General features: G+C 41.6%; 1 protein-coding gene across 1 annotated transcript in view; it reads left to right on the plus strand.

The window, feature by feature from the left end:
• The window catches only part of NPSR1 (neuropeptide S receptor 1), a 64,762-nt gene extending 52,071 nt beyond the window's left edge, over positions 1-12,691 (plus strand). Inside the window, exons 6-9 of the mRNA XM_054192026.1 lie at positions 7,817-7,893; positions 9,834-9,923; positions 12,032-12,212; positions 12,336-12,691. Coding sequence (XP_054048001.1) covers positions 7,817-7,893; positions 9,834-9,923; positions 12,032-12,212; positions 12,336-12,429 — 442 coding nt within the window. The 3' untranslated portion in view covers positions 12,430-12,691. The remainder of the gene's footprint in view (positions 1-7,816; positions 7,894-9,833; positions 9,924-12,031; positions 12,213-12,335) is intronic.
• The last annotated feature ends 12,873 nt before the right edge of the window (positions 12,692-25,564 follow it).

The raw sequence follows: 25,564 nt of genomic DNA on the forward strand, positions 1-25,564 counted from the left end.
AAAAGAAATGGCACTAGAAAACTTTGAGGCTGGCTGTTACTATGAGAGGAGCTTTGTTAGGATTTTTCTCAAGTAGCTAGCAATCAGGAAATTCTAGCCAGCATCTTAAGTGTTTTAGGAAAAGAGCCCATAGCCTCTCCAGTTATCAGTCATTCCACAGGTGTGTGAAACATCACTTTCGCACGCTTAAACTTACAGATTCACACGCTTTCTATCACAGATCAGCCACTCCTTTTTTCATGGCATATACACTTGTTTGGCAAGAAAAGGCAAGCTACAGAGCAACAAATTTTTCAGAGCTGCTGACGTGCTCCCCTCCTCCCTGCCGAAGGAAGATATTCAAACCAGATCTGCTCTGTGCCTAGCTTTACAGGAAATCCCCAGAAGCAAGAAGGCAATGAAGACACGAGGGGAAAGGGAAAGGCAGTGAAACTGGCATTGCATGAGATTGCCCTGACAGCTGAGAAATGAATAAAGCATCCTAAAATTTTTGCAGCTTTAACCTTAACCGACTTTCACACGAGAAGTTTATGGCAGGACAGGAACCGAAAACACTGTCCTTGGAGCCACAGGGCAGAGCAGAGCCCAAACACGTGCCTGGTTTCAGCGTACATTAACAAAAATGCTCCCACGTCCTTGCCAGCAGAAGTAAAATTTTTGACAGGTCCTAAGTGGTGCAGGGCACTGGGAGGAACGATGCGGGGGTGGCACTGGGAAGGATTTTTTTGTGCCCATTTATTTCTAGTTGTCAGTGATACTATTTTCTTTAGAATAGAGAGGATTCTCTAAAACCACATAAAAAGAGGATTACCATCAGGGCAAGGTCAGCGGAGACATTATGAACAAATGCCATGCAGTTTGGAAAGAACTGGCCGGTTTTTTAGAACACTTTCTCAAGTTTCAAGCATACAACTGAAGGTTGCAACTTGCCAGCCGATGCATCTGTAAAACAACTGTCAATATAGCCTCAAGGCGTGAATTTAAAATTTCTTGGCAGTCCAGGAGTTTAAAGCTAATCCACTTGATGTGGCTGCAGCATACAAATGCTCTAGTGAGCAGTTTGCAGCCGAAGAGCGGCAGGAATGGCTGTTAACACCTGCAGGGACTCAATTTCTCTGCAAAAGTTTTGTTCCACCACATACTTGCAGACACACAGTAAGTTTGATGACAAGCGAGATGCTGTTTCATACGGGTGAGTGAGGGAGGTCACGTACATTGTAGTTGTGTGTCACTCTGTCAGAAGATTAATTATAAAAATGAAAGGTGTTATTTAGTAAATGAAGGAAGGCATTTTGTGATTTTTTTTAATTTAGTGGCCTTTAGCTGAAGATGTTATTAAAAAAAGGCCACAATATAACAATGGATAGACGATCCGTAAATGTGTGACTGAAAAGTCACGGATCAGTATCTAAGAAGCCAGGGAATACAAATAAGCCAGAAACACATGACACCCTTACTGAGGAAGGGAGGCAGGGTGCACACAGAGAAAGAATAAGACCTTTTATGCAATAATTCATTTTGTTTGCGCAGCTACTTTATTTTTTCTGCCAAAGCACTCTGATTTAGCTGCATGGCAGGTGCCTGATGCAATGTGGGACACTGGCTGGCGGAGTTAATTCTTAATTAGTTCTGCTGCCTGAATCTGCTGAAAACCTAACCTCTAGAGCAAAGCAGTTCACTGATGACAGCACTTTTTCTGGTGAAGTTCATCCGAAGTGCATACAAAGGATAAAATTTTACTTTTCAGGTGCAGGACTTAATTCCACATTATATACGCCGCTTTGGCTGAGTGGTTTTCACTTGCTACAGTCCAGGTACCATCATCTTTTAAGCTTCTCTCATCCATCCCTCAGCTCTCTTGGCAGAGCTGATTTCACATGTTCCTGACACAGCCTTCAACTAACTCACAGGAATTGCGTTATTCATAGCACCACAGCCCGTGGAATGAATTATTTAGCTGATAACCTTATATGCTCAGTCTGGAAAACCCTTCCACTGATGAGCTAATCTGCTAGACATGGTGTGAGCAAACCCTATAGATTCCAAGCCAAAACACAAACCAAAAGAAAACAACAATCTGTCCCTTTTTTAGAAAAAAATGTATCACAGAATCATAGAATAGTTTAGGTTGGAAGAAACCTTTAAAGTCTTTAAGTTTAACTGTTAACCTAGCACTGCCAAGTCCACCACCAAACCATGTCTCTAAGCACCACATCTACAGGTCTTTTAAATACCTCCAGGGATGGTGACTCAACCACTTCCCTGGGCAGCCTGTTCCAATGCTTGACAACCCTTTAATTGAAGAAAGTTTTCCTAATATCCATCCTAAACCTCCCCTGGTGCAACCTGAGGCCGTCTCCTCTTGTTCTATTGCTCATTAGTTGGGAGAAGAGACCGACCCCCACCTCCCTACACCCTCCTTTCAGGTAGTTGTAGAGAGCAATAAGGTCTCCGTTCAACCTCCTTTTCTCCAGGCTAAAAACCCCCAGCTCCCTCAGCCACTCCCAAAAGACTTGTGCTCTAGACCCTTCACCAGCTTCATTGCCCTTCTCTGGAGGTATATTTAAAAAGGCAATCTATGAACAAAACTGCAACAGCCCTCAAAGATTTAAATACTTGGGAGGTCTCTTCCCATCACTTCTTCACAACTGGAGAATCAGCAATCAGTTATCAAACAGCTTGTGGTTTTCTGGCGAGTTCTTTTATCTGATTATAGTACAAATGAACAAGACCTGAATATTGAAAAGAGATGTGATTAGATTTTTAACCCAAGTGCGCGCTTATCTTTGAGAGCTGAGAAAAGGGGAGAGCATTTGTTCTTTTCCTGTAGAAGCTGCCCTCCTCCCCACCATCTCAGTGTTGGTCAGGGGGAGCCACAGGTCCTGCATCAGGTTCCTCTTTACAGTGCTTAAAAATTTGGCCTGTTCTTCCCTCTTATTCAGACTAATCTACCACTGTTTCTGCAGTTGATATTGTCAACCTACCAAAACCCAGAAAATTCAGGAAAATTAATTAGGCAACCTGCAGTAATTAGTTCTCTCCTATTCTGGGACAAGTGTCATCAGCCAAGATAGCCAAGCAAAGCTCAAATGGTATCTGGGATAGCTGAATACCTCTGGGAAATTGCTGAACAGAGGTTAAATATGGGTCAAATCAAGATTACGGACTGCTTTCCTGCAAATATTTGCACGTGGGCCCCTCAGGTCCTGTGACGGGGAGACAGGAGAGCTACTGGGCTTCTATTCTGTATTGCTACTCTGTGCCAAAACGTAATTATATTCTGGCACTTGAGTATCCAGAAATTCAGGGTCCTTTTAGCTGTTATTCATGATTGCCAAATCTATTTTTTATATTTTAACCCGGTAAATGTAATACATAGGCATTTATCTAATATAATTCCAAATTCAGGTTAAAAATATTGCAAAAGTTCCTCTTGAAGCACAGAGGAAAAAAATATCCATCTGCTGTTTAAAATCAAAATTCCAAAGAGAACATTTGCTTTGGAGCAGCATAAAAATAATTAGAAGAGAAAAAACAGAATCAGCTAAAGGAAAAATATGGAACTAAACCAATGACATTGCAATGAAATTAAAAAAAGATTAAATAAAAGGTATTTGTCTGAATTAAATCCAATAAAGGGAATAAAAATCCCATTAATAAAAATATCAAAGGTCATTTTTTGAACTTAATTCAGTGAGCACAATCATTTTTGCTTGCAATTTCCGTTTCTAAATAAAAAAGCCCAGATCTTGCGCATATGCTCAAATGTCAAATGTCATCTATTCACTTATACATTACACATGCCTACAACGGTTTGTTCAGGTGAAGTTACATATGCCTTTTGTCTTTGGATAAATAGTGCTGTAAATTAGCTACCATAAAACATAATGCAGCTGCATCACTTTGCACAAATAAAGTACAAGGAACGATAGGCAATGCTGGATGATAAATACAAGCAATTAGCAGGGAGCTTAAGTGTATTTTTGGCCATAGTAAAGGCTCATTTTACTGGTAAATACTGAGGCTGCGTGGGACACTATCATAATGCAATCATTTATTTAAAATAAAAAATATTAATAAAATAAAATAAAATAAAATAAAATAAAATAAAATAAAATAAAATAAAATAAAACTCTTATGATTATTAATATCAATACATAACTTTACCAGAAGACATTTTATTTTCCAAAAAAAAAGTGATTTATGAATTAAAAACAAAGACAGAGTGGGACTATTCATGGTAGTATTTGTATGACTAACCATAAGTTAGTTATTTACATGGACAAAGAATGCTGTAATTACCTATGGGGTCATATTAAACACCATTAACTAATAACATGCTACAATGAATATGCATCTCAGTGCTTCAGAGTTTGCATCAAGCTAAATTGGTTTTGGAGATGCAATGAATTTAATTTGCTGAGATACATCCATAGTCTGAACCATATTCTATTTTCCTGCCACCTTTCCAGATAAGTATTTTATCAGGGCTAGAAAAATCACTGCATTTTCAGATCAACAGCATGTCCTTTCTATCCTGTGGTCTTCAAATCCTGAGCAGCTCCTCCTCAAGGAGGCTTGAATTATTTTTCCATCCAGGTTTGACTACTCCACCTGAGCTCTTTCTTCCCTTTCATTATTCTCTCACCTGCAAATAACGGGCCACAACGACTTATACAGTATTTGAACATCATATTATACATTCGAATGACTACAGCATGTGTTTATATAGTGCTCAAGAATCCCCAGTGAGGGCTGGAAGACCAATGCACTATGCACTTACAAACACAAGGAAACCTGACAACGTCCTGACCTAACAAACTGTGCATCACATCTCCTGGTGCTGCCAGTGGAGACAAGAGCAAGCAGCATGCAGGTGTGTTAGACGTGTTGGAAAATGAGGTTTGTGGCAATGTGTATGGTGTGCTTTTACATCTTGGCAGTGAAGGCTGAGCTGCTTGATGTTGAGAGGAAGGAAGCAGAAATTACAATACTGTCAGAATGGTGGAGACCGACGCCGAACACCCTCCTGTCCATCCGAATACCAGTCACCATGTGTCCTCCGCTACTCTTTGCTCAACTGCTACTTCATTTTCCATCAAGTGGGAATTTCTTCCCACCCTTTGAGATGTCACCAACCACCATGTCCTCCTCCAGCCACCTTTTAACAGAAAGAAAGAAGCCACAAATGCATTCTGAAAAAATACCCTGCTTTTCCCTTGCAAGAAAAATACAACTTCTGTTCCGTAAGTGCTCTCTTTTTATTGTTGTGGCTTTGAAACACACACACAGATGCCTTTTATGATCTTAAGCTTTGGGTGACACATTTCTGGAAACTCCAGTTTCTTAGCTCCATGCCAGAAAGAAAAAGATTAGGCACTAATAAGATCTGGAGTCCCAGAGAGATCAAAGCATAAACGCATCATTGTGCCTGGCAAAACAGTCACTGGGAAGTGTACCTAGCATGACAAGTGACTCGTCTTTCCTGACACCCACCCTGAGCAGCTTTACACCACCTCTGGTCCCCTCCCGATAAGGAAGGCTCCAGTGGATCCAGCTATAGAGAAAAGAAAGATGAGCAGAGGCAAAACCACCAGTACAAATCCATTATGTTGGCAGCACTTTAGAAGCCACTGGATTAAACTAGGAATTAAACTTTCCCCCGGACCTCTGAAAATTAAAGATTCAACTGAAACAGGATGTAATCTCATATGTGAAATGCCAAGTGTATTCCAGGGCCCGATGTCGCATCCCACAACTGGTGCATGAAGAAGACAGCAGCTATAACTGGATCCGGTGAAAGGGATGCTCCTACTGGGCTCTGCAGCCAAGAGGGCAGGATTTCTGGGGTTGGAGGGAAAGCAAGTGAGGAGCCTGACTTCGTAATTCAATAGTTGTGGCTCCTGGCTAGAAGGCGGCAATCTGAGTATTTTGACTACGGAGTTAGTCTCCTTCATCCTGATGCTCAGGCAACACTGAGTGCGTCCTGCACATGCAGGACACATGCAGGTCTACATCAGAGGGGATATTGTTTCAACTGCAAACTAAAAGGTCAGGCTAGAGATAGCAGGCTAGGGAGAAAATAGAAACAGGACGTTTAGGAACTGGCTGGAAATTTTCTTACAATTATCATTACAACACATTCTTATTCATCGGAACAATCAAAGGAGAAATGATACGTGAATTTTCCACCATTGTCAGTGCTAAGGACAAAGGAATTCTCAAGTGCACCAGCTGATAAATAAACAGGTCCTTGAAAAGCCAGGAGATAAAAGGAAAATGTTGAAGTCAGCTGGGAGCCATGCTGGACCTTTGAAGGGATTAAGGAGGGCAAGCCGGAGTCCGCGGCAGACGCATGCAAAACCCTCACTGGGCAAGTATGCTACTGCTCTGCTGCACATCCTGGGCTGCATGTCGAATTTCCAGCTCTTGCCTATTGAGCCTGGAAACCAGATGGCTCAAACTTCCACAGAAAGGAAACCTCCAAGGCACACAAATACTGCCTTTGCAAGCATGTCTAGGAATTGAGGGTGCTGGAGGAAAGGTTCGTATATCAGTCTGAAAGCTCTAATAAGTATAATGTCTCTTCTTATAATAAAAATAAGCCATGTGGTAGTAAGACACATTTTTGTCTCTACAAAACACCCTGAAATAATCTCCCTAGTTGCACAGAGTGGTCACTAAGGTTTATGGCAATTAATGCCCCAGGCCTTCTGTTATGATTCTTGGTTTTTACATTAGGAAAACATGGCAACCCAAGTGCATTAGCTGAAATATTTTGAAATTATTTTTGTCTTCCTTAGCAGACTAAAAAAGAAAACACCAGTCAAAAGTATGCTGTTGCTTAGTGATTTTAGCTGCATGTTATTCACTCTTGTAGGAGAAACAGCAGACAGAGCAAGACCTTGTATTTTTTTTTATGTAAACTGCTGAAAAGGTGACATCCTCATCCAGGATGCGGATTCAAACAGCTCTTCAGCTTGAAGGAATTCTTTTACCTGTTCTGTATTAAATAAATAGAACTCCAGATTTGTTATCACCTAGGGAAAAGTCATAGCTATCCAAGGTCATTGTGGACTAGGGTAGTTTTCATCTTTCTCATTAAAAGTATAGCTATGTTCCCCTCCAAATATGCAAATTGTGGTGGGTCTGGTTTTGAATCATCTAACTGTTCCCATCTACCTGCTTCTTCTGTCCTCCTCAGACCTTGAGACCTCAAAGTGAGCAGCGCCACACTTAACTGCATTTCTCATGGATCTTGCCACCGTTGACATCCCCAGGGTACCATTTTATTTGTCAGCTTTATGCTCACAAAGTAACACCAAACCCAAAGTGTACACACAGCCAAAACAGGTCTGTCCCCTTGCTTCCTCCATTTCAGGGCTAGTGTCCTTCTTGCAGCTCCCAAGCCCACAAGCACACCCCTGTGCAGGGATGAGGTGCCTCCTGTTTGGGGCTGTTACCTAAGCAGATTTGGCCTTTGTGAACCCAAAATCCCCAACAAGTTCTTGCCTGCGAGATCTTGGCCAAATCATTGCACTCCTCTGCACCTCAGATTTGACATCTGCAAAACCAGGACAACGATAATGGCTTCCATGGTGAAACCTCTTCAGCTCTGCTTCTGAAAAGTACTACAGGAGAGTCATGTTTTATTTATTATTGTTGATGTCATTATTATTATTATTATTCCTACGAAGTCCCATCATCTCTATGAGTTCCTTACACATAGATAAATATATTCATAGAGCACAAATGACTGGGATGTCAGTTAAATTTACTGTAGCTCATAATATCAATGACTCTTTCCCTTCTGTAGCGTCATATACTCAATCGTGATTCGAACCATCTGGATGAAGAGCAAAGCTCAGGCTGTCATCATATCCAGCTGCCCTGGTGAGTCTCAGCACACATGTGTCTCCAGCTTCATGATTCCAATTCAGCCGGCATCCCTCACATCCAAGAATGCCTGGACGTGTAGTGTCACATTGGGCCCCATCACTGCAGTGGGAATGGGGTTTCTGTAACTGCTCATTCATAACTGTTTTCTACATTTTTTTACCTTCTTTCTTTTGACACTAAATCCCCTTTGGAAAAATGATAGAAAACAGCTGAGGAAAAAGAACTAAAAGGTAAAAAAATCCTTATTGTAGAACTTAGAATCCCTACTCCTCAAACTTTGCCTATTTCCAGAATAAATTTTTCCTAGCAGATACTTAGATAAGTCATTTGCTGTGCTTTTGTATGACCTTGCAAGCCTGGATTTTGGTCAAGATCAAAATTCTTCGCTATGGAAAGCCATAAACTGAGCTGAGCTTTCCACCCCAAGCCCATAAAGTTTTTTGGATTGTTCTGATTGATTCTGGCAAAGAATCTGAGCACAAATCATTTCAAGATCCTCACTTGTCAGCTGCCTTTCCTATTAGTTATGAAGAAAAGTATGTTCATTTATGCTAATACATTTTACAACACAACTGTAAGAGCACACAACCAGTTAGTGCAGCCAAGTGGTGACTGGAAACACTTCAAAGTATGGGGACCAAGTTGCTGGTACTTGCTTGACGCAGGATCATGGATCACGTCTGATACAGGAAGAAGTGTCCTAATGTGATGTTGCACATATTCAGATATCCTTATGTCATAACCTGACATCCGTCAATTAAAATCTAAGATATACTCCTCCTTTGAAAAGCTTGAGCAGGACTGATTTCTAATTATGTTCATGACACAATCAGTATCAACTAGTCTTGAAAAAAAAAGTCATTCTTCTCGTCCAAGAGGTATATTGTGCTCTATCAGTCAACAAGTGATTTCCAGTAATATTAAGTATGGACCAATTTCAAGCTTCTAGATTGGACATTTTACTGATAACAAGCCCATATTAATTTTATTTACGTATTTTTCCTTACAAATTACACAGCCTTGATACGCTGTTTTTATAAGAGGTGCAAACAGTCCTGTACACAGAGCTATTTCCAATTACACTAATCAAAATTCCAGTCCTAAGTTTGGACTACAAGAGTTTAAAGATGTTTTGATAAAAAATGACCTTCTTTTTTATTCACTATGGTGAACCTAATTATTCTGACCCAGCAACATGAACAGCAAATTGACATTAATAATGAAATCAGGCATATTATTGCAATCCTGCTGGTACTGTTATTCAAATACAGGACTTGATTCTTGGAGACATTAGTGTGACTTCAGAGGAAATGAGATCAACCAGCCTTGGTGTGAGACTGAATAGGATTTGCTTCTCAATTCAAGCCACACTTCATCTCTGAAAAGCTATTTCATATTTCATTACTGAGTCAACAAGAAGAGTAAAATGCATGACTGACTATCCAAAACATCAAAAAGAAAAAGAGTAAGAGGTTCAGGGAATGGAGTATGTAGCTTTTAAAATCCTTCTGACTGAAATGCCGTTAAAAGTGAACAGGTAGTTTGTTTTGCCAGGTTTTTTCTTGTGTTTTCTTAATTACAGAGGCCAGTTCCTTTCAGAAAATGTCTCCTATAACACCACTCCGGTTGCATTTTTGTAGCTGTGACGGTGCATGGTTTTTATTAGACTGGTACAGTTGGGCACATAGGCAGTGGTTCTCCCAACTAAGTGTCAAGGATCAGGAATACCCAGCTGCCACAATGCTTCAGGAAGATCTCTTCTGCTTACATTTCCCCTTTTGATTTTGAGTGGCTCAGGTTTTGAGTGTCCAACTTGAGCAGGTTTGCAAGTGTCTGAATTTCAGGAATCACCGAGCCCCTGCCAGATGCCAGGGAAGGATGGGCTACGTATCGCTGTCCTGCCTGCAGACATCCTCTTTCTGTCCTTTTCCCAGGTGGCAAAACCTCTGCTGGCTACACCAGTCGTGGGTTCATATCCAGGGCAAAAGTGAAAGCGATCAAGTACAGCATCGTAATTATCCTTGGTAAGTGGGAAGCCCCATAGCTGGTAGCTAGGGAGAACGCTGACATTTAGGAAAGCTGGTCTTCCTCAGCTCCCTCTGCCACCAGCGGATAAAGTGAAGTAGATGGCTCAGAGAAGAAGCTTTTTTAGACCCTCTGACTTGCCTTCTGACCTTGTCCTTCCCCTCTCCTCTGGCTGACGGGCTCCTATTTTAGGCATCTGCCATAAGCCTCAAATGAAATGATATGCACAGCCCCTCGTGTGCGTAAAGTAAGGGAGAGACATTGCCTAAAAGGAAGAAAGGAAGGGCTCATCTGCTTCCCATCTGGGCTGCCAAAAGTCTTGGCAACTGAGTTGTCTTTTAGGCTTAGAGACTGTGTATGGCACGTTAGCTGCTGGGGCGGTGCAAGGGAGAGTAGGGAGAGGTGTGGGATGCAGAGCAACTGAATTTGATGTGAGAGGTGTGTTGCCTGCTGAGGTGGGAAGAACAAGCTCTCCTTTCCTGACCAGGCAGCAGATGACTCAGTGCAGGTGTCCTCCGTCTCCCAGGGAGATGACATTATCCTGATGGAATTAGGAGGCTGACATTTTATCTCGATAAATAAAGGCAGCGTCACACAGGGCTGGTGATTAGCTGCAGGAGACAGGCAGGAAGGCGGCCGAAGCTATTTACTCCAAAGGCTGACAGCCATCCCCTACCACTGAAGAACAGATCTCTCTTCTTTCCAACACTACACAAAATTCAGATGGGATGATATTGTGATAGTAAGTACTACTGAGGTGCTTAGCTCACCGTTTAGTGGTAGTGTCTGCATGTGTGTGATTCATGCTTTTCAGAAGCCCAAGAACAGCTTCTCTGTGTCTGAACTTTCCTACGTGACAATCAGAGAAAGCTTTTGTCAGACACAACTACTATTGCAACTCCATCAGATGCTAAGAGCTCACCTGGATGCTCAGTTTTTCAAAGGACCTTGATAAACTTAGGCACCCAGCACCTCTTGACATGCAAATAGATCAAGGCACCATGGATTTCTTTAAAGCCACTTAAGGTTTCTACGTAGTCAGGGCTGTGATCTATACGCTGACACTGCGTATTGCTATTTTGCTGGTATCTGTGCATCGACACTGCCAGTTTGGTTACTCTAGAAAACAGGAGGGGAGTTTACCTCTTCCATGTGCCTTCAGTGAGCACTCAGCTGACTGCCAAGAAAGAAATACTGATTAATGTGAGGAGAAAGCAAGCATGAGGTCACTCTGCTGTGTCATTTGGGTCAGGGAGAGATCGTGTGTCTAATTTCACAGATACTTGTAAGTTTGCAGCCCAGGTATTTATAGCTTCGTTGAGTGAACTGCCTGTCTTGGCGTTTCTATATAGATCTTGAATCAAAAGCCTTTGTGAAAGGAGATGACATAGAAATTTGTGAGGGACAGATTCATTCACTATTCCTGCAAATAAGGGTAGATCTGTGGCCTTTTCATTTCTACCACCTCGGAACAAAAGCAGGGGCTATGAACAACGCAGTCCTCTCTTCCCTTCCCCAAATTCTTCTCTCAAATTGCAGGATAGGAATTAGGGAGCCTTCCTGCACACTCCGTGTACACAATACCTCCAACCAGCATGCAAAATGACACGTTGGCATGCTGTAATGTGGTGCGAAAGGGAGTTGTTCCTTGCTCCTGGGTGTCTAAGAGCCCTTTTTTAATAGGTGGCCGCGACAGGCAGTGCTGTCACGCAGCGGTACTTTGGTGCTGTGTACATTTAGATTGGCCGCTCACTCAGGGGACCATTAAAAGAGCGCTTCACTGTAAGTGATGATGCTTTAACTGGCTACCTATTTACCCTTTATGTGTTGCATTGCGTTCGAAAGTGCCTCGATATCTCTAGAGGGAGTACTCTAAACACTTAGAGGAGCTCACATAATATATTTTATGGGCATTAAAATAAAAATAAAGACAAATAAGAGCAAAATCTAATAACTACTCTCTTAAATAAGACCCTGAATAGGGAGAGATTTTTTCTTGCATGAACAAATATTTATGTGTTATGACAGTCTCTCTAAGCTCTGTGTATGTGATTACCTCCCTAAATAGCTAAACTATCTAATGTCAAGCGCTTCCTCTCTCTTCCAGCATTTGTTCTCTGTTGGAGCCCTTACTTTCTTTTTGATATACTGGACAACTTCAACATACTCCCTGAGACCAAAGAGCGCTTCTACGCATCCGTGATCATCCAGAACCTGCCAGCCTTGAACAGTGCCATCAACCCCCTCATCTACTGCCTCTTCAGCAACCACCTCTGTCCCCCTTTCGAGTATCGCTCCTTTACTGTCACTCTGGCTACCCTCTAAAAAGGGAGGGAACATGTAAACACAGTCTCTAAACCGACTACTTATTTTCTTCTGTTTTCATTCTGACCGTTCCTTATTTTCTTTAGGGAAAGAAGAACTCGAAGGCTGGGGGGAACTTTCCGGGACAGAAGTGACGGAGGGCAGGAGATGCAGGTCTTGTCCAAACCAGAATACATCTAGCACAGATGATGCTCTGCAAAAGCTACGCTGAGAACTGTACCGAGGAAAGCGGAGGTCCCCCACAAGCCCTGTGCACCGTGAGTGGACGGACACCGACTGGAAAGAGTCCACACCTCGCTGCTGTTGAGCAGCACGTGTATTTGGGATTGGCACTGCAGCTTCAGCAGTTGCACGCTGCCGGTGCCAAACTCAGTACGAGGGGTTTGCATGCCACTGTCATGAGGGCTCATCTTGGCCCTCTGTTTTCAAGAAAGCTGTAATATCTATGTACTCCAAATGGCAAAAAACAATGTAAATGGTGTCTAGTCAGAGTCTTGTCTATTTTTCTGAAGTCTCTAAAAGTCATCTACTGTACCATCTGGCTCATATAACTGATAAAGAGTATTTACAAGTAATTACAGAGCAGGAACCCTACTTAGAGTGAAAACACAGGCACTTTTCCAAGGAGAACACACCACTGTCACTCTATATAATTGTATCTCGGTTTCATACACAGCCACTTATGAAGTCGTAGACAGAGAAGAGGGGACTGAAGGACTGGGTTGCTGCCTCCCACCTCTCCTAGCCCACTTCCCAGCTCACACCAGTCTTCCCAGCTCACACCAGTCCTCCCAGCCACACCGTCCCTGCAGCTCCTCCTCCCCTTCCCATGTGGTATTTTCCTGCTGTCCTACCTTGATGCACCAGTGGCACCCCAGGGTCCCTGCAGTGGTCCCACGCAACACATCCGGACAGTCATTTGTTCCTGGGTGTCATGGTTTGGGCTACTGTATTAATGAAGCATTTGCCAGCTCCTCTCAGACCCTGTGGTGCATCACGTGTGCAGATCCTCACATGCTTCTGTGACAAAGGCCCTGAGGAGCCTTTTGGGGGACCCTATGGGGAGCTGCCACACAGGGCACTTCACCAGTGCAGGTCAATCTCTACTGCCCACACGGCAGCATTTCCCTGGCTTGTGCCTTGTGTAAATCATCCATGATGCTTAAATCACACGGGGAACCATACACATCTTAAGGCAACCTCAGACCTGGAAAAGGACCCGAGTGAAACCATAAAACTCAAATTACATTTAGAAAAAATTACCTGTTGATGTCCCAGTCTTGTAAACTCATTGTAGGGTCCACGGAGCACCGGCCATCAGGCAGAACTTTGCTGCACAGCACCCCAAGCAGTTGGGCATCCCCTTCCCTCAGCCCTCAGAGCATCCTCCCACCACACTGTTCTGAAGTTTAAGGAGAAATGTTCTCATGCAGGTTCAGTGGGTGGGTGGATGATATTGACTTCCATGTTCATTTTACCGCAAGGCACTTCAAGTGTTTTTGTTATAATACACTCTAACCAGCTGTATGGCAAGCGTGTTTGTTTCCTCTCAGTAAAAAAATTGCATTCTTACTTAAGTGGAGTCAGTTTAAACAGGGTTTTTTTTATTATTATTATGATGATCCTTTGCAATGAGTTTGTTCCCTGTAAAACAAGAACTGAATAAAATATATTTATAATTACCTATATTACAAAAATCTTTTTTCCTAAGTAGGAGATACATAAAAACATGGGGCTTTATGTTCTCAGGAAAATAAATAAGGTTTCTCTTTTTATTACTATGAAGTTCTGTTATGTCTAAATTCTGGTAATAGCTTAATTAAAACCATGAATCTACACCAGCCTTTACAGCTGCCACATTGGATAGATCTAGACACATTATAACTTCCCCAAAAGTGGGCTGCTTGGTTTAAGCCTCATAGTGATACAGATATGTTTTTTTAACTTTTTCATCTGATACATATACATTGGCTACCTACTTTGGAACAATTAATGGAGTTTGTAGACTTAATACCTGGAAATCAGATGATATTTCTGAGCAGTACTTTGATTTGCAAATTTAACATGACTCAATCCCACTAAAATTTACATATTATTCAATGGGGTCACCACCTGAATTATCCTATCTAAATTAAGCATATGCATGAGTAGGACTCCAGCCTTAAATGAAGTCATTACCCATTTATTTCCAAGGAAACAGCCTTTTTTGTTTAATTCATTATTGTATTATGTACCATTTACATGTTGTTCATATCTTTTTCCTCTAGGCATGATTGTGATGCTATCCTCATATGAGAATCTTTCAGTATAAATGGCCTCATGCCACTTTTGTCTGTATTCCTTCCAAGTGCTTAAATACAGAAATAAAGAATTTATCTCATTTTCTATCCTGCTTTCTTACTGTGCAGGAGATGGCATTTTACCACCTTTTTATATTCTCCAAAACTGTTGTTGTAAAGAAACAGAAAAATCTGAGTTTTTCCATTAGTCTGGAAAACACTTGCATGGCCCTCCTTTGTCTCTTGGAAGAGAAATTTAGGGAATTTTGTCTGACTCCAGTAGGTTTCTTATTCCACATCTGCAACTTGCTCTACATCTGTTGACTGTTTAGGTGACAGAGTTGTTGTGAAAGACCCCACACCTAGGAGAAGAGGTAGCAAAAGCCAGTGTCAAGGTCCAAATGCCCAGTGAGAGAGACTGAACATTGTGTTTTTCATCAGCTGTAACACTTCAAGATGTATCTGTGAGATCCTTCCGACATTCCCACAGCAACCAGAGGTATTTGTATGCATGACTATTAGGACACAAAATCCCGTACAATTATAGATTCCCAGGAAGCATGAAAAATCAGACACTCATCCCTCAGAGAAGTCACATCAAACAGCATAGGACTAGGATACTTTTCAAACTAATACATTAATTCAAGAGAATAGAAAATGTGTGCTTTCTGTGACAGGTTCAAATAAAATCTGAATGAGAAAGCTATATAACTTGGTCTTGGACATTTTTTGATTTAATTTAAATGTCAATTCTCTTAGTCCAGATTTTCATCTGTTGCTAAAAGTGTAAAGCAGTATTTTGCCTTTCATCTTGGATTTGCCTTTGAAATTTCTGTCTTCTTTTTTATTTTTACTTTGAAAAAACTAGTGCAAGACATCAAAATTAAACATCCAAATCACGGGGTAAGAATACTCTAATAATGAAGTGCAATATTGCACTGCAACCAGGGAAGAACAGCAAAGTAAAAGCCTACCTAGAAGCATTTTGCATCCTCCTGCATGCTGCTGACCAAGCACTTAGAGGTGCAGACATTATCAACCAAACCAGAAAAAAAAAAAAGGTAGCCACTGCCTCACTGTCTGGTTGGCTATAGATTTGGGGCTTTTCTTGCAAGATAACTTTCATGGAAAAAAATAATTAGATCTTCTGATATGATACAGGATGATTTGTCTTCCACAGAACAACAACAACAAAAAAAGTTAAGTCTCGCACACCTCTAAGACTTGCAAGGCATGAATGAATGAAGGTCCATACTCTACAAGTTAACTAGATGCTTAAATATGAATTGTTTTAGTGGGAATCAGGCACATAAACGTCATTATAGAAGCGGACTTACCTAATATGTTTTTAGAGTACTGGCTATTGCAAGTGTCTGACCTCTTCTGATGGGAGTCTCTAAGAAGGACACATAAGCAGTAGAAGTAAAAGCGAGCCCAGTACTTATTTTAGTTCAAGATCTGGAATTTGAATACCAGAAAGCTTTGTGTCTATTAGGATTTCATATTTTCTTGACACTACAAGATGCAGGAAATCGGGAAAACCCTCTCTCAAAACACAAGCCCCTATTCAAAACATAGGAACAAATGACTCAACAAAAAAAGAACATTTTCAAAGTGACTTTGGCAGAGAATTTCTCAACAGCTGAGCACTTTGGGGTGACACTGACCCAAGATAATTAAGAATAGTCTCTTGGCACTCCCTCTACAAGGAATACATTTGCTGGCAAGATGCCTCAAGTTACATGTCCCTTCAGAAAGCCCTGCCTCACTGCTTGTTCAGATTTGTTTCAGACAAGAACCCAGAAGGCATCACGCTACCTGCCACTTCACCTTACCCCTCACAAAGACTGCATGTACTCTTCAGAAATACTTGATGAAAACAGAAACACTACAAAAGAGAGAAATTGCAGAAAGTGCAGCAAAAAGTATATAGATGCCGTGGGCATAAGTGCCTTCTTTCAAGGGAGGAAACATTCCACAGATAAAAATAAACAAGTGCAGAAGCTATCTGTCTCTACCTTCCAACTCAGAGCCTGGTGCTTAGAGGAGCAGAGATTTTAGTTTATTCATCAACCTTGGAAACATGATTGATTTGGGGAGTAGATGCAATTTTTAGTGTAAGGTAAAATATGTTTCATTTTCTTTGGCAAACTGTAATTTATGTTGCACAGCGTTCAATTTAGATAAGCATTATAGCTGAATGGTTCATCAGATAATCTTTTGTCATGTTTGATGGCATCTTATTCTGAGTACGCATAAAATACAGGGGTAGAAGGTTAAGCATATAAACACAGGCATGAATTTACAAATAGACATCACTGATTCCTCAGACTGAGTTGGTTATAGTAGTACATAATTAGGAGCTTAACTGTTAATTTAGACTCAAGCAAAGGAAATGAAAATGGACTAAAATTCAGCAGCTTTATTAAATTCAATAAAAATGAATAGAGTCTGAGGCATCTTGTAGAAAGAAGGGGATGATCTTCAGGACCCTAGTAGCAGAAATGTGGTGAAATGTATCATGCTGTGTGCTAATAATCAGTTACATCAATTACGAGAAATTCTGTTATAAATTGTGAGCTCATCAGCTGGAAATGTCTGAAGAGAAGAAAGCCTTGAGTGGGTTCATCAGCCAGAGGATGCCTGGTTACTGACAACAACGGGGCCGATGGGGTCAGGGGGCTAATATGATCCCAACACATACCAGGTGAAGCATTTGTCAGAGAGCTAAGGCTGTGCCAGTATCACTGTTACCCCCTGTTGAGACCACTCTGCACGAAACAAGAGAAAGAAAGAACACAGAAAAGAAAAACCTGAGTTTTTAGCTTGTTGGGCTGGTAAAACGGAAAGCTGAAAATGGGCATTTCTGTTGCCTGTTAATGCAAGGATATCAACAGAAAAAGGAGGGAGAGGAGAAAACTACTTAAAATACATGATAAACCTGCAACAAACCCTGCCCCCTGGAATAATCTCACCATGAATACATTTGTATAAATTCAGCAGACACAATGATTAGCCTGCCCAGACCTTATTGCATGGGTCAGGAACAAGCTTTATGGGAATAAAAGAGCCCTTCTAGTTTGTGTTATGGCTATTTATTGAGATCTAAATGCGAGGCAAGGCAAGGCTTTCTGTGCAAGCTTTTCAAGGGGACTGGGTGCCGGTTTCTCTCATTTTGAATTGTGCTAATGGCCATGCCTTTGCAATGGTGCAGCAAGGAGATCTGATATGAGGAATAGCAGTGGGGGGCATTTATTTGGAGATGCAATGTCTTCTTTAGTCAAGTGGATGGAGCTGGAAAAGCAAATGAACTTTCAGGCATGAGCATGCCCTCCCCATCCCTGCCTTACCAATGCACATCACAGGTTTCAGCAAAGTGCAAGGCAGCAGCTGGCCTTTTTGCTTTCATGTTGAGACCAATACTGATGATAGCAGAGTTATACAAGCGTTACTCTTAGAAGTATAATCCTCTCTCCTCTTTGCCCAAGATACCGTGGCTCACCCTGTTTGGTCTCACACGACAACCACATGTTGGAGCAGCAGCCTACAGCCACCCTGGTGGCTTGCAGACAACCTGCGTCTGCTCACCTGGTAGCTGGGTTGGCTCTCAACTAACTTCACGTGTGCTCATGGTTTTACAAAGAAATGATTAAGAGGCTGTAATTGGGCATACATTTATGCATAGCGTGACTGGAAAACTACACCTCCTGAGCAGTACAGACTAATGCCAAAGGGAAAAATTCTTGTAGCTGTAAATTAATAAAGTGTCCTTTACTTAAAGGATTTGGGGCCCTTAAATGAAAATTAAAGAGAAGTCAGACTCCCTTGATCGTACTAAAAGCTAAAAGGTACTTTATGAAACTACCATAAGGTGAGGAAAGACTTTAAAGTGATCAAGTAGGAAAATATCACTAAGTCCCATTTGGAACCCATGGCTTAATCTCCTCATTTGGGAGAGCAGGATTACTCCAAGAGAGTTTTTAAAAACCTAGACAGGGGAATTACTGATTTGCACAGACATCAGGTAGGTGGAAGAAGTGGGCTCAGTTTTGACATGGTGCCAAAAATAACAATTTAAAGGTGACTCTGCTTTAGGCTGTTTGTAAGATGCCATGGACGTAGGATAATTCATAGAGGAAAGTCAAATGCAGTTGCTTTTTCAGGAATACCTGGCAATTCCCCAAACATCCCCCAGAGAACAGGCTGTTATGTGGTTGTTCCTATGGGACAGGGTGTAGTGTCATTTGGGAATATTTATTGTCAAACAAACTCCTGCAGGAAACTATTATTTTTGAGAAAACTTTGATTTTGAAGGGGTTTGCATGCAGAGAATATCTTCTGGATCAAACAGAAGAGGGAGGCACCTCAGCACATCCACGGCCATGGACACGGGTTTAGGGAACGTGCTTAAGCAAATTCTTGATGTAGCTTCCCAGATCTGGAAACCTCAGGGCTATACAGACAGGTACTAAATAAATATTCACTCATTTGGATGAGAACAGTTCCAACAAAAGAGGTAAGGAGAGGCTTCCTGGCAACTTCTCCCACCCTGCAGTGGTGAACCCCTTTGGACTCATCTCATGACTCCCCAGTCAAGGGAGAACCACCCCAGAGAGGAGCACCCTGGAGATGCCTTTGCTTTCGCATCCCTCTGCAGTTGCTCCCCTCTTTCTCAGCCTATCTTCCCTCCCACACGAAGATTTTCACATGGTTCGGGAATTCTTATTGAGTCTGGAAAAATGTCTACATTCTTAAGAAAAGGAAAAAAAAAAGAGAAAAAAGAAATTTCATGCAAGTGAGTTTAGCCCGAGAGCCAAGAGGGGTAACGTGGCCTGCCTCAGTTTTCTTAAACAACACTGCTTGGCAGGCAAGAATCATTGTAACATATCATGTTACATGACTACGTTAAATGCTCTTTTCGAATCCCGAAGGTGTGGGTGAGATATCTAGTTAACAACGTACAGAGACACACTGTTGATATGGCTCACAAAGGGGCTCAGTAGATATCAGAAGGGACCTGTTGGGAACCCAGCATTACACAGTTGAACCTGTTTAATATTCTGAGCCAGATTCTCAATTCATGTATCTCAATAGGTCTTTATCACCTTCCGTCGAAGATACAGTGGTTTTTAGATCAGGCTCACATCCATGTATCAAGGAATATATGTGTGAGCCATTCTGAACCATGATCAATCATCAGAAAAGAGGCATAATTATAATTTTATAATTATGAGAATAATTGCAAAAGATTAGTAGTCTACCCAGCTGGAGACTTTGCAAAAGCCTGAAGGCAATTAAGCTGCTCTATTTTGAAACTATCTAATCAATTTAATTTATTTTCTTAGATAAAGCAGCATGAACTTCAGTTCGCGTTGTCACAGGAGGCCTGTTGGGTGATGAATACATTTTACTGGTAGATCAACCCAACCCTATCACAAGTCAGGAAGATTCTTCTTGCTGGTTTCAGTAGGAGTTGATCGGGATGTGTTCAAGGAGAACACAAGACCCATTTAACATGTTTACATTTACTATTTCGGGCAGGACTGAACTGATTTAACTGACACCCCAAATCAAACTGACAATTAAAAAACAGGCTGCAGAGACTTTTTCAGGTCAGCCTAGCAAAATGCTAAGAGAAAATAGTGCACATTGACATAGAATTATCTGAGAAAGGACTAAGAAATAGGATGCGAAGAATCACTGAAATGGTGACAGAAGGGAAAAAAATAAAATAACGCATGCTTCCTAGAAGAACAGGTAATTACTATTTGTTGAAAGACTGCCCCGATACCCAGCAGAAGTTTAGTGGATTCAAATTACACTACAGACCAGAAAATCGTAGAATACTAACAGTCTTGAAACAAAATCCATTTGATGAGACTATGGGACACAAATCTCTCCAAGATCATTGCATGAACCTCAAACATATTCTTGATATTTTTATGGGCTCAGAAGTGGTATAACTCCTGGATCAGTCAGCATGCTTAGAGTCACACCTATAGGAACTAAAGGCAACCTAAGGGATAACTTAAGCCTCTCCCTACTCCACATCAGAACTCTGCCAAATTTCACTCCTTCCCACCCCAAAGTGGTATTAAGCAGCACAAAATCCATGGGACCTCTTTCAAAGGTCCTGATAGACAAAAAGTCTTAAAGTCAATAAAATTGCCTACCCTGCCCTCAGAGTGTGACCAAAAGTCATAGACTTTCAAAAGCGGGTCTGGAGTATTTCACAGGTGCAGGGGTCCTCATGAAGAGTTTGGGGAGTCACTGTCATTTTCTCTTTTTACCCTGGGGAAACCCTGGTTACTGGGGGGTAACTGGTAACATGTGCTGGTGACCGTAGCCTGAATGTGAGTCTGGAGAGAGGAGAAATCAGGCTGGAAAAAGTCCAGGAAAGATTTACTCACCCTGAAAAGCCACATCCAAGTCCATCATTTGAGTAGTCCTCCATATGGCACTCTTGTGCGCCTGTGGGTTTACAGGCAAGAAATTGGGGACACAGTGCCCTGACCACTCAGAGCCAGTTTGGACACCTCTGCACACTCCCACACCTAGCTGCATCCTTGGGAACTGCCTCTGCATATGTGCCTCCCTTATGTCTAGGCCACAGTCACACCAAGTCTGACATCTGTCTTTTTAATAAAGTAAAGGTTTTTGGATAAAAGACTCAGCATTCCTGATCGCTTTGCTGTTTGTCCAAGAGACACGAGCAAAAGGTGAGCTTCAGAATAAAAGCGTTTTCCCTGCCAAGACATTATTTTTTAAGATTCATGATATAGCAATCTGATTTTAATATTTCTATGGGCTATGAAAGCCACCCACCACTCCATCTCTGCTTCACAAAGCTAATATGACTCAGATAATTAACTCAAGGACAAATGATTATCAAGCTACAGGACATTCACCAGTGGAGTCATTAACCACTTTAAACATATAACCATTGCTCTATTGACTGACAAGCTTTATGCGATTAGCTGAATTCAGTTCATGATCTTTTCAATCAGTCACCAGCACAAAACGCATGACTGTAGTTTCCCAGTCCTCCTCTTCTGAATTGCTACATTAGCCTCCTCTGAAGTCTGAATCACAAGGATTTGTGAAGCTTCTGCTGCTATCTATTAAAGTGATTTATGGTTCATACTATTTCAGGTGGCATACCTGCAAGCAGAGACCGAAGTGGCACTTCTGCTCTAAAGCTGCTTTTAAGTCCTTTAAAACATTTTGAAAATGAGAGGAGGAAAAAAAAAAAAAAAGACTTTTCTAGTAGAGTGACTCTCAGGAAAGTTTGTTTACTGCAACCCTCAGCTACCATCAGAACAGCAGCATGACATTTTGGCATATCAAACCCCCGCATTTAGGGCTTTCTCCTGCCACCCCACTGCAGCCCCTTAAATCCTTTACAGCGCATCAGAAATCCTCCTGTCACCATGTTGTAGCGCATTGGAAAGCTGAAGCACACAATATCCTGCTGATGGCAGTGACCCCCTTTCCATCTAATCCTCCGTCTCCACTTGCTATACAGACAAGGGACAGGCATCTCATGTAGAAATGTGGGAATTAGTGGGGGACAGGCAGGGCTGGCAGCAGGTGCCCTCTGCCAGGACAGTGCAGGCAAAGAGGGCTTTGAGTCGTCACCTCCCACTGAAGGCCCTTTCATCAGGGATCTTGCAAGCACTTTGCTGTCAAGCATTCTGCAGTCTGAAGCCTGTAGGCAGACTAAAAAGAGTGTGGAGAAATGGCATATTGATCCGATTCAGTACGCTCGTTGCTGATTTGGAAATACGAAGGAAATCACTTCTGCTAAACAATGCAGATGGCAAATAGATAACACGGACAAGGGCTGAGCCTTCACAAAAGCAGGACAAGGACATTCAGTAAATTAGTCCTGTACAAAAGGCGTATTCATACAGTCAAACACCAAGCTACGCATCAAGTGGTAAAAAACGTCCCCTCTGTCTAGAGAAAGTGCTGCTGTGGCTGGAAAGCCTGAGACTAGAAAGGAACAAGAGAGTTCTCTCTCCTAGAGAGAATAATAATGAATAAACAAGAGAGCATGAGCTCCTAGCGTCATCAGGGTATCAAAGGAGATCAGGTAAAAGAAACAAGGGGTTGTTCGATAGCCTTCCACACATGATGGGAAGGACAGATATGGAGATCACACCTTATTCAAAAAGCATTCACAAAACTTGGGCACACCACCAGAAGAGAGGCAGAAATTAATCTGAGGATGGAAGGAAATCTCCTACAGTAAGAACGTCAAGATCAATCTCTTTTGCTTAGAATAAGATTACTGATAACAGCACCTAAGAATTTTCACAGGGAGAAAGAGCACAGTGCCAAAAAATTAGGTTTAGTGGAGCAAGGCATTACACATCTGTGGTATAAAGCAGAAGCCTACGAATCAAGTCAGACATTAAGATTACATTTTAAGAGCAAAAATTTTTAACTAGTGGAGGGAATTACCATGACAAATACTGGATTCTTCATCTTTGATGTCTTCTAATGAAAGTTGAAGAGCTTATATTTTATAAACACAATTCAACAGTGTAAAAATCTTTAAAAAGCAAAGTTACATTCTGCATGACTTCGCATCATCTCCTCTAGCAATAGTTAGCTTTATTGGGTAATGTAAGAACCAAAGGTAAAATGGTTGGCCCGCTTCCAACCGGATTTTGCTTGGTTTTGGACAGAAATGAATTCAAAACATTGATTGTTTATACCTAATCAAAAGGAATAAAATGCCCAGGTATCTTTTAGAACATGTTGAAGTGGCACAGGGAAACCAGCAGATGGGACTTTCAGTCTGGGCGAAGCAGAGTCCTAACCTCGTCCCAGCGGGACACAGAAGAAACAGAGCAAGGGGTGAGCAAGACCACAGCTGGGTAGCAGGAAGGAACTTGCAGGACTGTGAAGGAGATCTGGCCCTACTGCAGTCAATGGAAATTCTGCCTTTGAGTTCAAAATGAACCAGGATTGCGCACAAACATTGCTTAGTTTACCTGGGGAAAAGTCAGAATCTGGACAACACTGTGATATCATTTATGCACTGCTGGGACAGCTTCCTTAAAAGGACAGGAATGAGGTATCTAAAACAGAGATACAGAACAGACTGGACACTTCTGTCTATTTTGTCCCATAACCAAAGAAAAGAAAGGATTAGATTCAATTAGAAAGGCAATCACACTTGTAAGCAATCACTGTAAATGCAATATAATAATTAGCATATTAGTATTTGGAATTCATTACTCCATGCTAACATCTAATCAGTTTAAATCTTTGTAAACTCTTCAATGCTTGACTGCAAAGAGCAGCACCTGCAGTTACTGTAGCTCTGTGTGGATTTCAGATTAAAAATATCACGATTGCTATATTTGCAGGTAAAAAAATACCAGTGGTGGGATCAGAAATAAAATTCCATTCCCTGCAAAATATAGCTGTGAATAAACAACCTGTCATGTATTGCTTCAGGGACTGTCTCCTTTTTCCTCTGCTGATGAAAACCCAGCCAAGATCACTGTACTGGTAAAACAGGACATTGGGAGGGATGGTCTCTAACCCATTTGAGGATGTCAGTTCCCCTCTTTCCTCTTCTAGCAACTGTTCTGGCTTCTTAGGACAAGAGGAAATGGCCTCAAGTTGCGCCAGAGGAAGATTAGACTAGATATTAGGAAAAAGTTTTACACTGAAAGGGTTATCAAGCATTGGAACAGGCTGCCCAGGGAAGTGGTTGAGTCACCATCTCTGGTGGTTTTTAAAAGATGGCTAGAAGTAGTGATTAGAGATATGGTTTAGTGATGGTTTTTGTCAGAGTTAGGTTGATGGTTGGACTCAGTGATCTGAAAGGTCCCTTCCAACCTAGGCAAGTCTATGATTCTTGTAAATCTTTGCGTGTGGTACTTCCCATATAGCAAGTACAAAGAGAGTCATTTTTCATTTTCACAGTGCAGCACTGTGATATTACCAATTGTAAATTTAATCTGCAATGTGGACTGCTTATAGCTCTACAGCTGAGTCACTGTGATTGCTTGGATCTGCTTTTGTAATTCTGAGAAGGATTTATTTAAAAAAAAAAAAAAAGAAGGAGGGAAAAAAGGACTAAACTGGCTCATTGATGCTTGGCAAACACCTGAGTCTTTTCCTCCTGAATGGAAGATTAGCAGGCATTAATCCTTCCTGAAGGCAGTATATTCAGCAGATTCCCATGGGGAATGTGGTCCACTGTGACTATTGAGATGTTCTGCTTCAGAAAAGCTTGACAACTGTCCTTGTCTAAATGCCAGGATGTGCGTAGCCAAGCAGTGACGGGCCAGGCTGCCCCTTGGGAGAACCTCAGCATGTGGCAAAACGGCATCCAGGGCAGCAGGGAAAAACCTGTTCCCTCCATGGCTCCACCAGCGATACTGGGGTTTCAACACGCTTGAGCCATCCTCAAGAGACAGCCTTTCTTTGAAAGGACAAATACGTGCATCAGTATCTCATGCGTGGGAGTGCAAGCACAGGACCATCAAGCACAAGGCAGGCCGGTAAGGGTCTTCACAACAGCTAACCTATATAAATTCTTCATTCAATTTTCATTTCAGTTTTTTAAGGGCTGAAATTGGAATCCCACAAACTAATGGCAAAGTTGTGCTATCAATAAAAATACAGAATTAATCCTGTTTTCAGTTATTCTAATTGGAACAGGAAACTAATATTGTGAGTTTTCAGGGATTTTTTTAATAGCCTCTCTGTATTCAACAGCATCCAGGTTTAGTTTAAATATATTGCTCCCTCTTCACCTTCAAGCTCAGAGGATGGTATTTTTTCTTCAATAAGACAGATGTGGAAATTATTCATTACCTGATGAAATACTGGCGGCTGAGGAAATGCATTCATGAATGCTTGAGGGAATTTGTTTACATGCATTCATTCATTGTCAGTGTTAACCAGACTGAATGTATTTGACTTTCCTTCTTTTTTCTTTTTTCCCTAAACAAGACATTTGGAGACATTTTGAAGGTTAATTTAGCATTTCTCAAATGTCACCCAAACTC

This window comes from Rissa tridactyla, chromosome 2 (assembly GCF_028500815.1).
Source record: "Rissa tridactyla isolate bRisTri1 chromosome 2, bRisTri1.patW.cur.20221130, whole genome shotgun sequence".
NCBI classification, from domain to species: domain Eukaryota; kingdom Metazoa; phylum Chordata; class Aves; order Charadriiformes; family Laridae; genus Rissa; species Rissa tridactyla.